At 37.8% G+C, this 15,433-nt stretch overlaps 1 protein-coding gene across 1 annotated transcript; it reads right to left on the reverse strand.

The window, feature by feature from the left end:
- Window positions 1–65: 65 nt before the first annotated feature.
- On the reverse strand, window positions 66–14,585 carry LOC146455766 (ADAM 17-like protease). The gene is made up of 11 exons (XM_085093938.1): window positions 14,334–14,585; window positions 12,385–12,505; window positions 11,383–11,516; window positions 10,231–10,319; window positions 9,323–9,423; window positions 5,758–5,825; window positions 4,793–4,926; window positions 4,114–4,200; window positions 3,354–3,446; window positions 1,516–1,654; window positions 66–1,174 (listed from the first exon to the last, which is right to left on the reverse strand). The coding sequence occupies exons 1-11, from the start codon at window positions 14,407–14,409 to the stop codon at window positions 975–977; spliced, it is 1,242 nt and encodes a 413-aa protein (XP_084950064.1). The 5' UTR covers window positions 14,410–14,585; the 3' UTR covers window positions 66–974.
- Window positions 14,586–15,433: the final 848 nt, after the last annotated feature.

Genomic DNA, 15,433 nt, shown 5'->3' on the forward strand with positions numbered 1-15,433 from the left:
GAGGATCTTTCTTCTATCTAATCTTTCATCTGCAGTTCAATATATGATGTTTCATATATTCATATTCAAAAAATCTTTTGGAAGAATTTTTGCTGATTAGTACTTAATCTCGAATCAAATTTCACGTTAATCCAGGATAAGCTTAATCGGGCTTTGAACAGCTGGACCCTGTTCTCTAAAGGAGAAACAGAAGAATTTGTTTAACATACAGATTCCATTTGGCAGCACGTTTGTACTCTGGCAACGCACAGATGATCTCAAAATGTGGTGAAAACAAAGAAGTTCACTACGAGACGCGCAGGCTAATCTGCGAGCAAGCTCTAGAGCTTGCTCGCGGGCTAATTGTCAGAGTATGGGGCGTTTTCCTTTGACGCCACAGCCGCCATGTTGGTGTTTAACAAACTATAGACCATAAGAAAAAGGTCAGGTTACTGACAAAAAAATTAAAACAAGATATCAGATATCAGGAACAGTTCTTCAGTGCCCGTTTTTAAAAATAAACTTAAAACTTTTCTTTTCAAAAAAGCATTTCAATAACTTTTTAGTTAAGTTTTTTGTTAAGTTATTCTTGTAAAGCGCCTTTGAACCGCAAGGATACTGGCGCTATATAAATATATTTTTACCCTACGTTACACCAACAGAAAAAGACAGCGGCCAACAAATTGTAACAAAATGGCCCATGCGAATAACATACAAATCGGTACGCATAAATCAGCCTTAAGCCTGGTTTACACGTACGACGCAAGCATAAGCACAAGCACAAGAGAATGGAACGATTTCCATTCTCTTGTGCTTGTGCTTGTGTCGTTGCGTCCTACGTGTAAACCGGGACGACGCAAACATAAGCATAAGCACAAGCGCAAGGAAAGGAAACTGAAAAACAGTGACAAGTTGTCAGCGTACATTCTAGTCCGCCATGTTGGAATCAAATCTCGCGCCAAAAGGCAGCCCGGCTGTGCGATTGTGCCAAATTTTTATGCTTCAGCGCTTGCGTATGTCACCTTGTGCTTATGCTTATGCTTGCGACGTACGTGTAAACCAGGCTTTAAGAGTACAAAATAATTACCATGAGCAGTAACAATGTCAGCTTCTTCTGTAAGCAATTTTCGTCCCCAGTTAACGCTACTACTGAGTCCAGTGTTGAGGTACAGCATGGTGTTATTTGTGAAATAATCTAAAAAGCGCAAAATACAGAGATGATCAACACAGAAGTGAGAGCACTCGCTACAAAACAATGTGGACACGCTCGTCATATGCTGGTTGCTGACATTTCGAGAGTCAGTCCTTTCATTAGTCTCCCTCGCAGCCGTTTTTTGGGCTGTCACGCAACGCTCCCCCTTCTTTTGGGGGGAGCGTTGCGTGACAGCCCAAAAAAACCGCTGCGAGGGAGACTATCCTTTCATCGAAGTGAATGGATTCTCTCTGACGAAGGAATCTATTTACGGTGGCCAGTTTACTTTAGTTATCAACTCTGTAAATAAACCAACAATGAGAAATAATTGCATGCTGAATTACCTTCAGTGCAGATTCCTCCAACGGCGTTTCTTTTGCGGTTACCAACATAAGCCAATCCAATAACACCATCAGCAAAGTCTTGATAGGTGAACAGATGTGCAAGACAATAACTCTTCCAGTCCTTTTGTAGACTAAAAGTCTACCGGAAAAACAGAATATTATATTAGCAAAATTAAAATTGAAGCCGGGTTATGGAAAAGCCAACAGGTAACTAAACAGTATGGTTGAAACCTTCCATGCTCAGAACCACTTGAATAACCTTGTTTCCATGTAGCTAACAATTAATGTTGTTTAATCAATATGTTGTCATCAACAAACCAAACTGTGGAATGATCTCACTCCTAGAATAAGATATCAACCCTCTCTGAAGCAATTTAAAAGAGTCATACGTAATCAGGACCTTACTGCCCTAGCAGCAAATGTCAGTAACTGTCGAGTTTTACATTTGATGTATGAAATTTTTAATATTGTAATATGGTTTATGATGTAAATTTCAATATATTGAAGTTCTTTCTTTTTTAGCTAGAGTTAAAATAGACTATTTAGTTAGGTGTCCACTATTAGTAGAGGGGACTTCTCCCCTAAATAGCTACATTCCTTTTGTGACACAATAATAAAATTATTATTATTATTAATTATTATTATTATTATTATTATTATTATTATTATTATTATTATTATTATTATTATTATTATTATTATTGTTATTATTGTTATTACTATCTGTTTTACACATCACTACAGTTTACACATGAACCTAGCTTAATGGCCTAGTTCCTATGGGTCGGTTATTAAAAGACAGTTTAGACGGTGTTTAACAAAACCACGTTCAAAATGGCAGCCATTTTCAATTTTGGCAACAGTCATATCTAAACGTCTGCTGCCGACAGTAACAAGAACGCTTGCATTCCAGACAAGAAAACTATTCATCTGCTTAAAATAAACCATTTATAAACAGATTTGGAAGCCTGGCACTGATTGTCTTAAGCCGTTGGCCCTATGAGTTTCTTGTTGCTCAGTGGAAGAGCATCTGGACTAGGAATTGGAAGGTCAAAGGTTCGACTCCTGTTGGGTGAACCCACTGACTGAAAAAAATACATCTATCATTTATTCACCAAGCTTAACACAAAAACAGAAGCATCACATCTGTTTCACGGTTTGCACATAGCTAGCAATGGTTAACCCTATTCAGCATGGGGGAATGGAGGAGGGTACAAAGTGCCTACACTGACTTCAACTATTCATAGCGTTTTAAATAATTATAAAACGTACCACATACCACCAAACTGGATGACTTTTTCTAAAATTTATCTAGCAACAATTTGATGTAATAATTAATTGATTGGTCACATGATTGGTCAATTGATGTTTCCATGGCAACAAGATCTTGACAGCCTGCAATTTCCCACATTTGGATTTTTTACCTTTTTTAATAATTAAATGAATTGGTCACATGACTTGATGTTTCCATGGCAACAAGATTTTTTCCCATACTTAAAGTTTTTATCTTGGTTAAGGAAACATTTAATTTTATCCTCATAACCTTAACATTTTTCACCATTTTGATTCTTATTTTTAATTAGTGATTTTGCTAAATTTTCTTTCATGCAACCTTAACCAAAAATTAGTTAAATATTACTGCGATAAAGGTCCAATGCAGGAATCCTACAGTGCTGTACATACATGTACTCTAGAATAAGCAATGCCAATAATTTTATTTTTCACCTGTGGCTAATGGTTTCAAATGAAATGGAAAAAGCAGTTAAATATTGGGCAGGGGGAGGGGGAAGTAATTTTATTCACAGTGCAAAGTCGTATAATATATCATTGTAACATACCCGTAAAAGCTCCTTAATGGGCCATGCACCAAGACGCAACCTATTGTAATGATTAACATCAGTTCGAGGGTGGCTCGTCTCATGAACAATGACCTGGAAAAATAAACAGTTATTTTCAGCAGAGAGTTTAACAATGATCAGATCCTTGGTATTTCTTTCTGGTGTGTTTTTTTTTTTTTTTTTTTTGATGGGGGTGGGGGAGTTCTTGAAACTGCAAAAGGGGCCTAACACTACAATAATTTTAAGGGTGAATTATGATTATCAAAATGCAAGAACAAAATTATCGAAATGCTATAGGAAAATGACCCAAAACCTAATGTACATCAAATTAAAATAAATCAACTTTGTTTAACAAGGGTGGCACAGTCTGTTATGATTAACAAACCTGTGGTCCTCAGATTCTGGATCAAATTGGAATTTGAAAATGTTTTGGAGGGGAGGGGAAAACTGGAGAAGCCAGAGAAAAAACTCTTGGAGAAAGGACAAGAACCAATGACAAAACTCAACCCACAAATTATGAAGCAAAGTCCGGGAATCAAACCAGGGCCACATTGTTGGGAGGCAAGTGCTCTCACCACTGTGCCATCCCCGCTGTCCTCAACATTGTCAACATTGTTCAGAACGTTTTTACTTTTTGTGGGCATGCAAGGCTCTGGAAATTTTATCTTGCATGACACCTTCTCATCATCAACAAAATTATTGCCAAATTGCCAGACAAAAATTACCCCAAAAAGACGTAAAAACTACAACACTGGCATACTTGCGCAATTTCAAATCCATATCCTCTGTATTCACTGGACCATTCTGTACTCTGAAAAATAGCGTCCACTCTGTCTGTGACCCCAATCTAATGACAAACAACAAACAAATCACTTAATACCCTTTCATTCCTAGGAGTGATCAATATGTAATTTCTCTTTACATTATCAATACAAAGTCAACCAGACAGGTGATGAGCCTTAGGTTCATAGAAAATTTGCAACCCTTGCCCCTTTGTTAAGTCCTGAATTTACCATTCCCCACCTCGTTAACAGTGGCCAAATTACTGGTTATCAACTCTGTTGATAAAACCAACATTTGTTCTACTCTGATCCACCACCAACGTAGCAACTTACATGTAGTTTCTTAGAAACATATACAGTATATATTGTACCTCTTACCAACCAATTTTGAGGTCTGTACTGTAAGTTACGGCCGGAGTTTTTCCGTCACTGTTGATTTATGGCCTGCTCACTTTGTGCTTGGGCCATAAATCAACAGGAAAAAACAAGGATCTGTAACTTACAGTATGTACCAAGAACAACAAGGTTAGTAAGATATTTATTATATCTCTGAGTTTAAACTTTCAAATTTAGCGGGCCATACAGTGAAATACCACCCGCAAAATTGGCCGATCACACTGCACGTACTAACTGAGAGATAATAATAAATCCTCTTACCATATAATTGATGGTTTTCTTCTTGTCATCCTGACCCATCTCCTTGTGAAACCTGTAGTCAGCCACTAAGGCCAGCCTACACCTGATCAACGTCGCTACTGCACGTCTCTTGCGACTAGATCGGAAGTCTGGAGCTGAAACATTCAGAAAGTGAGCGATGTATAATAACTCTTAAAATCTTAATAAAGCATATATATAAATGTGTTTGAACTAGTCCGACTCCAAAAGTTCATCTTTTATTCACAGCTCTGGTTTTACCATTGAGCACTTTTATGGCAGATGAAGTCTTCAGTTTATCCACTGGTAGTCGTATTGTATATAGCTGTATTTACTGTATGGGTTTCAATAAGGAACATAACTGTTCTGTATAAATCTTATTATTTCATACCAATATGTTTTTTTTTTACCCTTTTTAATGTATTTATCTTTTTTATATAATTATATAGTTGTTAACACATGCCGTATACAGTAAAGTCTGAATTGAGTACATGTACACTGTTCTCCATTTCATTTTTTATTTCATTTTTCTATATCATGCAAGCTGAGTTTTCAGTTTTCAGAAGAAATATAGAAACCTTTTTTTCTATTGGTTTGGAAATCAAATACACAAGCAAGTAAAAATCAAAACGTCATTTGATTTTATTGATCAAGCAGTAATACTATAGGAAGAATATAAATGTACAGAACTTTGTGGGTTGAGTTCAGACACTAGGAGCGTTGTCCATTAGTGAAAACTGCGAGGCCAAAACCAGTCAGTTTGTAAATGGAGTGCTCCATTTTTAAGGTCGGGATCTACAAATTCTTCCAAACTGTTTAATCAGAGAAATGTAAGTGCCATTTTGAAGAAATTCAAAGAGCTAACGTATAACCAAGCTCTTGAACTGGAGAGTTCCATTCATGAAATGACAGGATGGCTGGCGAGCACCAGACTGGAAAGACTCCAAGGACGAGGATAGTTTTCTTACCCACATCTTTGCGGTAATAAGTTGTTGAATGCTCTGAATCGTGACCACAGAAGCTGTATTTCTTTTTCCTAAAAAATACAAATGTAAATCATCAGAAGACAGAAACTGTGATTTAATCTACATTCAAATCTACATTCAAGTCCTGATAAAGGGCTGTCAGAGCATAACCGACCTAAATACAGATTGCTTCTTGTTGTTTCAGATACTCAGATTCACAGGAGTATTCGCAGGTTGTCTGGAATCCCTTCAGGGACAAAGAAATTTCAGCTTCTCACACAGAACATCAAAAATAATGATAAAATAATGTCATAAAAGATTTCACTATTTTGAGATAACTTTACAGTGAGAAGCTTTGTGTTAGTTTCTCAGATAGCAGATTACATGTCAACTGTACTGTAGTGTTTTAGGTGTTTACTGATGAATCATTTCAAAATAATATTTAATCAGTGTTCCACATAAGATAGGGATCTTGGGTCAAAAACGTAAGAAAACTTGCTTCTTGAACCAACAAATTGAATGATAAACTTAAGATTTGGAGAAAACCAAACCTATTGGCCCCTCAAAAATAAAATTCTTCATTGACACTCTGAACGTTTACTTATCTGGAACATTGTTTAAAGGCCGAGTTTCACGGTCAAGCGCATGCACAAGCAGACCGGCTCAAAAATAAATTGTATGGGTCGACACTAAATTCGATGCGAGCTTGTGGTGGAACAATCTGTTGAAATCGCGCCCGAATTTGGATCATCTGCTCTTCGTTCTTCACTTTTTACAATCTTTGTTTCCTGTTGTAAACATAAGTTCGATTTTTGTAAGGTTAAAAGTGTTTTAGCATCCGAAAACGACATTTTTGTCGATGGATCGGCAAGGAGACATCGCGGCCGACCGGCGACGGGACGTTCTGTGGACTCTCTGGAAGCACAGAAGTTAAATCGGACAGAGTGGAGTGGATGTAGAAATCCTGTGTGGTTAACAAGATACGTCCACCAAACGTGGAAAATTGGTAAAGAGATAAGTCTGTTTAAAATAGACAACGATTTCGCGACACATCTGCTTTCGCTGGAAATGGCAAAGGTCACCAACTGGCTTTGGATGAACTCGCGAGGATTTTCTAGATTTCAATCGTACTGTTTGTTCATATGGAAGTCAACTGTCAAAACGGAGAATTCGAAGGACAAACAGCATCAAACATCAGTGTTTTGCTTTAGATGGAAAAAATTGTACAACACTGAGACGCGAAGCGAATAAATATGAGATCAAATGTGCGAGTTAGTTGTAGTCGTCTATTACAGGGCATATCTAATCGATCGAAATCGATCATCGAAAAGCTAATTGATTAATTGATATTACTCGATAATACTCAATATTTGTCGATTAATTAGTTGATTTAATCTATCGAAATCGATAATCACATTCTTTCTTATCACATCGCTGAAAATCGGTAATAAAAAACGTGCACCAAACCTTAACAGCCATCTCGTAAACAAAGATGGTGAAAGCTGCTCCTTAGGCGGACGTGAAAACTTTCTTACCTCGTAATCGACTTTGATCTTGCTTTATGCGGTCTTATGTTAGCTACTTTTTCTAATTTTCTTTCTTCACTGACAGGCAATATTCAGCGGAATATTCCGGCCCAGCAGTCTTATGGTGGTGTACTCTGTGCTGTAATCGGTGTTATCCAGACAAGAATTGAATATCGCCAACTAACGTACAAGGAAAAGGAAATTTTTTACCGCATTGGTATTCGAGAATCTTAGTAATAGCCTGAGTCACTGCCTAAATCATGCTAAATTTTAAGTGACAGAAAACTGAAGATTGAAATTGACAAATTTGACACCACTGGACATTACAAGTCTGCCTTGCCAAGCTTTAAAAGCGATATAGATATCTTTGATTGCAATAGTTTTTAGGTTGTTAATGTTGAAACAGAACGAGAAAAGGACTCGTGAAAGATAAACCTGCAGGATAAACTCTAGCAGGCGTGCCAGAAAGCGTGACTTCTTGGACGCGTAAATTACAGTTGCGTTACACTACGTTACGTTGCGTTACAAAATGTTCAATGTCTTGTTGTTTTAATACACTGCATGCTCGATTCTTTTAAGTTTTATAGCGAAATTTAAACTCCGATAGTCAAACTTCAATAAAGTGTTAAGAGGATGTTAATTGAATTTATATGGACTGCTGTTTATTAGTTCGAGTGAGTTGGGGATTCGTTCTGGCGAGGATCAACCAGGCGCTAGAAATAAACACTTGATGAAAGTGAATCGACCTGATCTTCGTCTATTTTCGAACAAATCGATAAAATCGATAGCTAATTACAAAAATCGATCAAAATCGATAATCACAAGAAAACGAGCGATCAATATATATCGATTTCCGGTATTATTCGATTGATTATTATCGATTACGATCGATTACGATCGATTTCTATCGAGTATCGAAAATATCGATTAGATATGCCCTGTCTATTAGCGGGCTTGAATAGCGGGCAGTAGAAAAAAAATCCAAAAGATTTGCGGCAAACTACAAAAACTATTGTAAGGTATTCATTTATCTATAAAATTATGGTCATTGCGAATGGCAAACGCAGTTTTGATTTGCCACCATGGCAGAGTTTTCTCAAATGCATTCCAGCATCTTAGAAGGACGCTCAGTGTTGTTGTTACTAAACGGTCGCATCGCTTCTTGAAGCTTGCGGATTTCTCCTTCTTCGCCCTCTCGCTGGTCTAATAAAATCAGGCTATCGAGCGTACACACTATAGTAAGTTTATCACTGAATGCTGATGAAATACTGGATTTAAGTACGTAAGTTTGAGGGAGCTTCTCGGCTTTTCGAGCCGCGCGTAACAAAAAAAGGTCGATGCCGCGAGATATCGACATTGTACTAAAATAAAACTGTATACGTTCACAAAAGTTCTGGCATTTCTTGAATGTCATGGGACATTCACAAAGCGGCGCTGCAAAAATCCTTATGTGTTTTACATGGACAGCCTTTTTGTTTCTTTCTGAAACCTGACCGAAACACTGGCCAGTCAGTTTTATTTTTATGCCAGCAAGTTATAAGACTTGCCCACCGTATCCCGCCGGTGTTGTGTACTCGCTTCTAATTGGTCCAAAAACAATTGGCTTGACAGCGCTTACATTATCGCTCGCGCATGCGCTGAACCGTGAAACTCTCCCTTTAACCATGCATATTCACAAGAGCCAAATGTATTGAATTGCCAAATCTCTCAAAATTGTCGTTATTGGAACATAGCCTGGACTGGGTGAAATGTATACATGTACATGTGCCATACTTGATGCACTTTTGTAATTCTTATGCAAGAATATATTCTTATTTACAGTAATACTACTAACAATAATTTATTGTTAGTGTAGAATTATTCTACATTCCCAATCACACCTGCAAGGTTGACTATTACCTAAATTTTCAGCTTGATTAAACCTCAGACTTCTTTATGTACCCTTCTCGCTTATAAATCCTTAGATCCTCCTTACCCTGAGAAATGATAAGAATTTAAGTATCTAGACTTCACTAAAAGCTATTTCAATTATTTTTACTTACTTTGGATCGACATGAGAATGTGTAATATTGGATTTAACATCTGAATGTCGATACGTAATCATCTGTTCTTTACCAGATTTTTCCATGTGCCTCCAAGCTGGCTAAATAACAAAAGGAATTAAATGTAAGCATTTGTGTTGCACTACGTACCATTTTAAAAATTTTCTTGGGAACCCTCACTACTAAAGAAACTTAGCTCCTTATTACTTTTGTCATGAAAGAACTCTGAGTAACACCCCCAGTGTAATCAAAGATGGCTGGCATCCAATGCGAAAGAGAAAGTGAGCCATGTTAACATGTGGTATTTTGAGAATAATTTTAAAAATAAATAAAAAAGAAAAACATGGCTTTCAAAACTTTAAGATAACCTGGGCTAACATGTAGTACAGTAAAGTACAGTACAGTACAGCACAGCACAGCACAGCATAGCACAGCATAGCAGAGCATAGTATAGTATAATATAGTATAGCATAGTAGAAGTTTCATTTCAACTTAAATGTATCTGTCTTTTATAGGGTTCCTATTGGTAGCAGTAGCTTTGCAGCTGATTGGGTTACCCTGTTTTTAAAAGGTGTCTTTCTTCTCGGTATTAATATGAACTGAACCGGAATCATTATGAAAATTCATATTACTTCAAGTTATGGACAGACATATTGTGTTTTCGTTACACCAGAACGGTGAACTTGCAATTGAATGACTAATACAAAATTAATGTGTGATGAACTTGTATATTATGATTTGAAAGTTGTAACGAGATCAGTATCATCTTACTTCACATTTACTTCAAAGATAAGGAACATATGATTCAGGTCTGTATGAAACTGGGCCCTGTTTTCTCAGTGTTCATTTGGAACTTCCAGTAATGACATCGTCCAATGTGCATTCAGGTCAATGTTACAGCCTCTCACCTCAATAACGTAAGTGTCATCTTCTGTCGCTATGGAAGCTGTCAGGATTCCATGATCATTATGAACACTGGCATGAGAAGATGGGTCACCTGACAAGAAACAGCGAAATATGGAGGGCATTACAATTTGAACAAAAAGGCTCCTGTTAAAGTCAGTTAGGATAATGGTTCTAGTTTCATCGGAGTTAAATATTTTAAAAAGTATTTTATGATATGAATTTGGAGATCGACTAAAAGTTTCTTTTCGTTAAAGAGTTTTGTCCATGATTGTAGCTAAACATCATTGTTGAGTCAAAAAATGTGTATATATGTTGAAATCTATAATATACTAAAAGGACAATACTAGGTCATTAGAAAACTATAACAGAAGAAAAAGTCACAAGTTAAACAAAAAGTTTAATTACGACGTATCAAGCCTACTGCCTAACAGCAGTCCAATACAATGTCTGGGGCACCCAAGAAAACACTCTGGGTGCCTTAATTTTTTTCAGCAGCACCTAACACTTCACATGTTGGACTCCTAACTTCTCAGCTTTTGGCCTTGTGGGCTCCTTGAAATTTTTCTTAGGCAGTAATCTTGACGTACAGAGTCCGTCTGGATATTTACAGGGGTTTCAATAAAATTTGAAGTAGACGGATGGTTGTTGTAGAGTAGCCGGCTGTGACAATTGGGGTCGTAAGGGCTCTTCTTCTAGTGGGGTGCAGAAAATTCTGAGATCTGGAAGCACGGAAATGCTATTTCCAGCATTCTGGGAACCAAATTGAGTACAATAGATAAGACAGATTTCTTGGTCATGATCTCCATTTAACGTGTTGAACAGCAAATAACGATAAGTGTCGATCGTGTCGTTCTTGACATTGTTTAAATGCTTGGCGTGTTACGTACAATCTTCCAATAGATAAAAATTAGACAAACTGTTTATTGACAATTGACTCCGCTTGCCATTTCAGGAAAAAACAGGTCGGAATTGGGAGATAGAATGGCAATAGTAGGCGGCGCTGATATAGAAAGTAAGCAGCGGAATTCGCCGGTTGCCGGCTTCGACTGATGAAACCCCTGTCTTTTCTTATTGTTCTTGTTGTTTGCTACTAATTTTGCTAGTTTTTGAGATTACTATTCTCCTTAGTAAACATTCGTAAGTTTCAGTTGTACCTTCATCATAACCTCTATAAAAGCTCTCTTTATCAACAAACATTTCTGTCTTTTGACCATTGACTCCAACAGAGTAAGCATGGAAATCTTCACTAAACAGTTCACTGTGTGGAGTGAGATGCAATTTGAAATGCCTGCAAAATATAGAAACAGAAATAAAAGAAGTTTTACTGATTACTTTTCACTGAAACCCTTTACCTGAACACTTCTACATCTACAAGCTAAAAAAGTTCATTTGAATGGACATATGGACTTCATGCACAGACTCAAACATTAAATACCACATTGTAGAGAATAATAAACAGCACCACTGGAAAGTACGGCTCAGTAGGTTTCATTTGAATGGTCACACTTGAGGATTTCATCCACGGACTCAAAAGTTAGAACCACCTTGTACAGCATAATAAACAGTACCACAGGAAAGTACTGCTTAGTAGCTTTCATTGGAATGGTCACACTTTAGGATTTCATCCACAGACTCAAAAGCTAGAAACACCTTGTACAGCATAATAAACAGTACCACAGGAAAGTACTGCTCAGTAGCTTTCATCTGAATGGTCACACTTTAGGATTTCATCCACAGATTCAAAAGTTAGAATCATTTTGTACGGCATAATAAACAGCACCACAGGAAAGTACTGCTCAGTAGCTTTCATTTGAATGGTCACACTTTAGGATTTCATCCACAGACTCAAAAGCTAGAAACACCTTGTACAGCATAATAAACAGTACCACAGGAAAGTACTACTTAGTAGCTTTCATTTGAATGGTCACACTTGAGGATTTCATCCACAGATTCAAAAGTTAGAACCATTGTAAAGCATAATAAACAGCACCACAGGAAAGTGAAAGAGAGAAAATCACTACACATCCCAAATGCACCTGAATTGAATACTAATCCTTTGCAGCTTATAACTGGGTTTTTAGTTAGTTCAGTACAGATGTGATTAATAACATATATTTAATACTAACTTTATTAAAACTATCATCTACAGTACTTGCCTCCCTAATGTTGTGAAGGAAACAATCTTTTCTTGTTTATTGACATCTCTCTTGTGGAGACCGTGAAAAATGTCATTTGCATGTAAAGTTTCATAGTGCATCAAGACATCTTCAAACTTGCCTAAAAATCAAAAACAAAATTACTGATTCATGTCCCACCTGATCTATACTCTCCCACAAGGTCCCCCTTCCCCACCCCCTGGAATAGTCCCCTCGTCACCTGCATCCTTAGATTACCCACTTTTCCGTTCCTCCCAAATATTACTTATTATCCTCTTCCTGTGCTATTTTGTAATCACTTTGCACGTTACATTTAAGGTCAGATTTAATCAGTTCTCAAACAAATTGGTTAATAAAACTATCACTAGATTAGAAACTTTTCTACTACATGTAAGTATATGAGAATGAGTATCACAAGGATAAGGGTTTTAGTATGGTAAATCCAAGACCTGCTGAGTTGCCAAAACCCTGGTTTTAAAACCTGAGATCAAGATTATAGAAACTGCAGCCTAAAGGGCAATTTACACGGTATGACCTTAACGCATGTGACAAGCTTAGGACAGGCCTACGATACGAATTGTCTCGTGTAAATCAAACCTACAACTCACTTACGACTGTCGTGTACTTAACAAAAAATTAATGTCATAGGATTTTAATCCTACAACAATCGTAGGTATAGGCAATGTTGAATGATGAGAGTTGTGTGTGATTTTTTGCATGACACGAGCATCACCGCGAGTGCCATAGAAATCACATGCGACAGTCATAAGCAAAAGTTGTACCGTCTAAACTTTACGCATACTCTGAAAAGGAAAATCTGAGTTCTCCAAACAGGGGTCAGACCTACTGTATGACCTTCCGATTACTAGTTTGGTTACATACCACTGAGCTAGAGGAGACTCGAGAAAGCTAAGCCATTAAACAGCCTGATACATTCACTGTATTTGTAACACAGCAAATCAAATTGAGACCTGGTCTATGAAATCTAACATTATGAAGTGCTTAAATTTTCCAGACTTTGGGTTTTCAAAGGGACAATTATGCACCCCTAAAATGGTGAGGAGACCTCAAGAATCCTCGTCTTACACGAGGGAGGTCTTCTTGCATGATTCCACAGTAAAACAAAAGTATTCACCTCGTGCTGACCCTTGAGATTTACAAAAAAATAGCTAACTTCACAACAGCAGATTCCCAGCCATTACCCACACAGAGAATCCTGATACATGTAAATACCAAAAGTTCCTAGCCCCTTCCCCCTTGGAAATGCCTTTTGTCTCAAATCCCGTCCTCTTCCTCCCAATCCTTCCCATGTGGGGTAGGGGGAGGGAACGTTATATTGACCCCTAAATAACACTCCTGATTTACACTAAACAGAGATGTAATTAGGACTATTCTAGTTTATTAGCCCACACTCAGTAGGGTAGGGCGCACACGATTTTAGTAAGAAAGGAATATTACGCCCAATATCGATGTGATAGCTGATTAGAACAATTTTCGTGTGAATGACGGCAAATAACAGATTCCAAATTCTAGACTACTGCAGGGTCAAAGAAGCAAGTTTAAAGTCTAAAATAAACGTGACCTCTTTCATTCATTTATTTTAATTTTGTGAAGAATCTTATCCTTGTAAAAGGATCCCAAGATCAAATCAAACCGCCAGCGTATGTACGTACGTAGGTTAAGTAGGTCGATGAAGCACATATCACGATGTTACACGAATTGATTTGAGGATTTGTAAAGGCCTCGAGACGAAAACTTCAAGGGCTTTTATCTTAATTCTCAATTCTTAATTCTGCTTATGGAATTGAATAAATGTTTAACCAAAGCTACGAAAGGAAAGATTGTTAGAACTTCAGTAGATGGTCCATGCATTTCAAATCTGCTGCTGTTGTCGATTTCATGCCGAGTGTGAATAAAAGTGAATTATCAAAAGTACAGCTTTAACTTACCTTTTTGAGCTGCAACGACAGTAGTGATAGTTGAAATTAAAAGAAAACTTGCCAGGAGACTAAATTCCATCATCATGGGAGCTGTTTTCAACAGTTCAAGGCAAATCTCTGTTCGTTCACATTTTCCACAGCCCTTCCGGTAAACTCGTTCCCAGTTCTTCAACTCCCTGCGCGAAGTTGCACGAGGAATGTCGCGTGATCTCGCGTGCAAAAGGCTCTACACCTACCAAATACCAATCTATTGGCTCGATTTTCACAGGGTGAAAATTGGCCCGATAAAAAAATCTGTAGCAGTCCGTACCAGGTAACTGAGAATCTTTTTGAAAGGGTCACCACTTCTTAATAGAAGTATTACCGTTCGGTAAAACTTTTTGACAACTTTCTTTGAATTTATCGTGGCATCCCGTACAAACTGCAGTTTTCCGCACAAAAATGAAAGATCTTCTTAAAAAGCTCTCTGATCGTTCTCCAGACATCGAGAAAGCCCTTCCGTAGAAATCTTGCTCTTCCGTAGAAAACAGGCGCCTTCCGTAGAAATTTAAAACTTTTGCGCGCGCAAATCAAGCAAGCCCTTGCGTAGAAATGTTGCCCTTCCGTAGAAAACAGGCGCCACCCGGAGAAATTTAAAACTGTTGCGTGCGCAAATAGAGAAAGCCCTTCCGGAGAAATCTCGACTCTTCCGCAGAAAACAGGCGCCTTCCGTAGAAATTACAAGCTGTTGCGTGCGCAAATCGAGCAAGCCCTTCCGTAGAAATGTTGTCCTTCCGTAGAAAACAGGCGCCTTCCATAGAAATTTAAAACCGTTGCGAGCGTAAATCGTGCAAGCCCTTCCATATAGAAAACAGGCGCCTTCCGTAGAAATTACAAACTGTTGCGTGCGCAAATCGAGCAAGCCCTTCCGTAGAAAACAGGCGCCTTCCGTAGAAATTAAAACTGTTGCGAGCGTAAATATAATCGTGCAAGCCCTTCCATAGAAAACAGGCGGCTCCCGGCATAGAAATTTAAAACTGTTGCGAGCGCAAATCGAGCAAGTAGAAATGTTGCCCTTCCGTAGAAAACAAACGCCTTCCGCAAAAATGTAAAGCAGTAGGTTTTTGGAC

The sequence above is a fragment of the Pavona decussata genome, unplaced genomic scaffold (genome assembly GCF_977016875.1).
Source record: "Pavona decussata unplaced genomic scaffold, jaPavDecu1.1 SCAFFOLD_270, whole genome shotgun sequence".
NCBI classification, from domain to species: domain Eukaryota; kingdom Metazoa; phylum Cnidaria; class Anthozoa; order Scleractinia; family Agariciidae; genus Pavona; species Pavona decussata.

Excerpts from the sequence above, each read along its gene's own strand:
- LOC146455766 (XM_085093938.1), bottom strand. The coding sequence starts at position 14,409 with ATGATGATGGAATTTAGTCTCCTGGCAAGTTTTCTTTTAATTTCAACT. Across the intron at positions 3,447-4,113 it reads ATGGATTTGAAATTGCGCAA|GTCATTGTTCATGAGACGAG; the intron begins GTATGCCAGTGT and ends TTATTTTTCCAG. Across the intron at positions 1,175-1,515 it reads TGGAGGAATCTGCACTGAAG|ATTATTTCACAAATAACACC; the intron begins GTAATTCAGCAT and ends TGCGCTTTTTAG.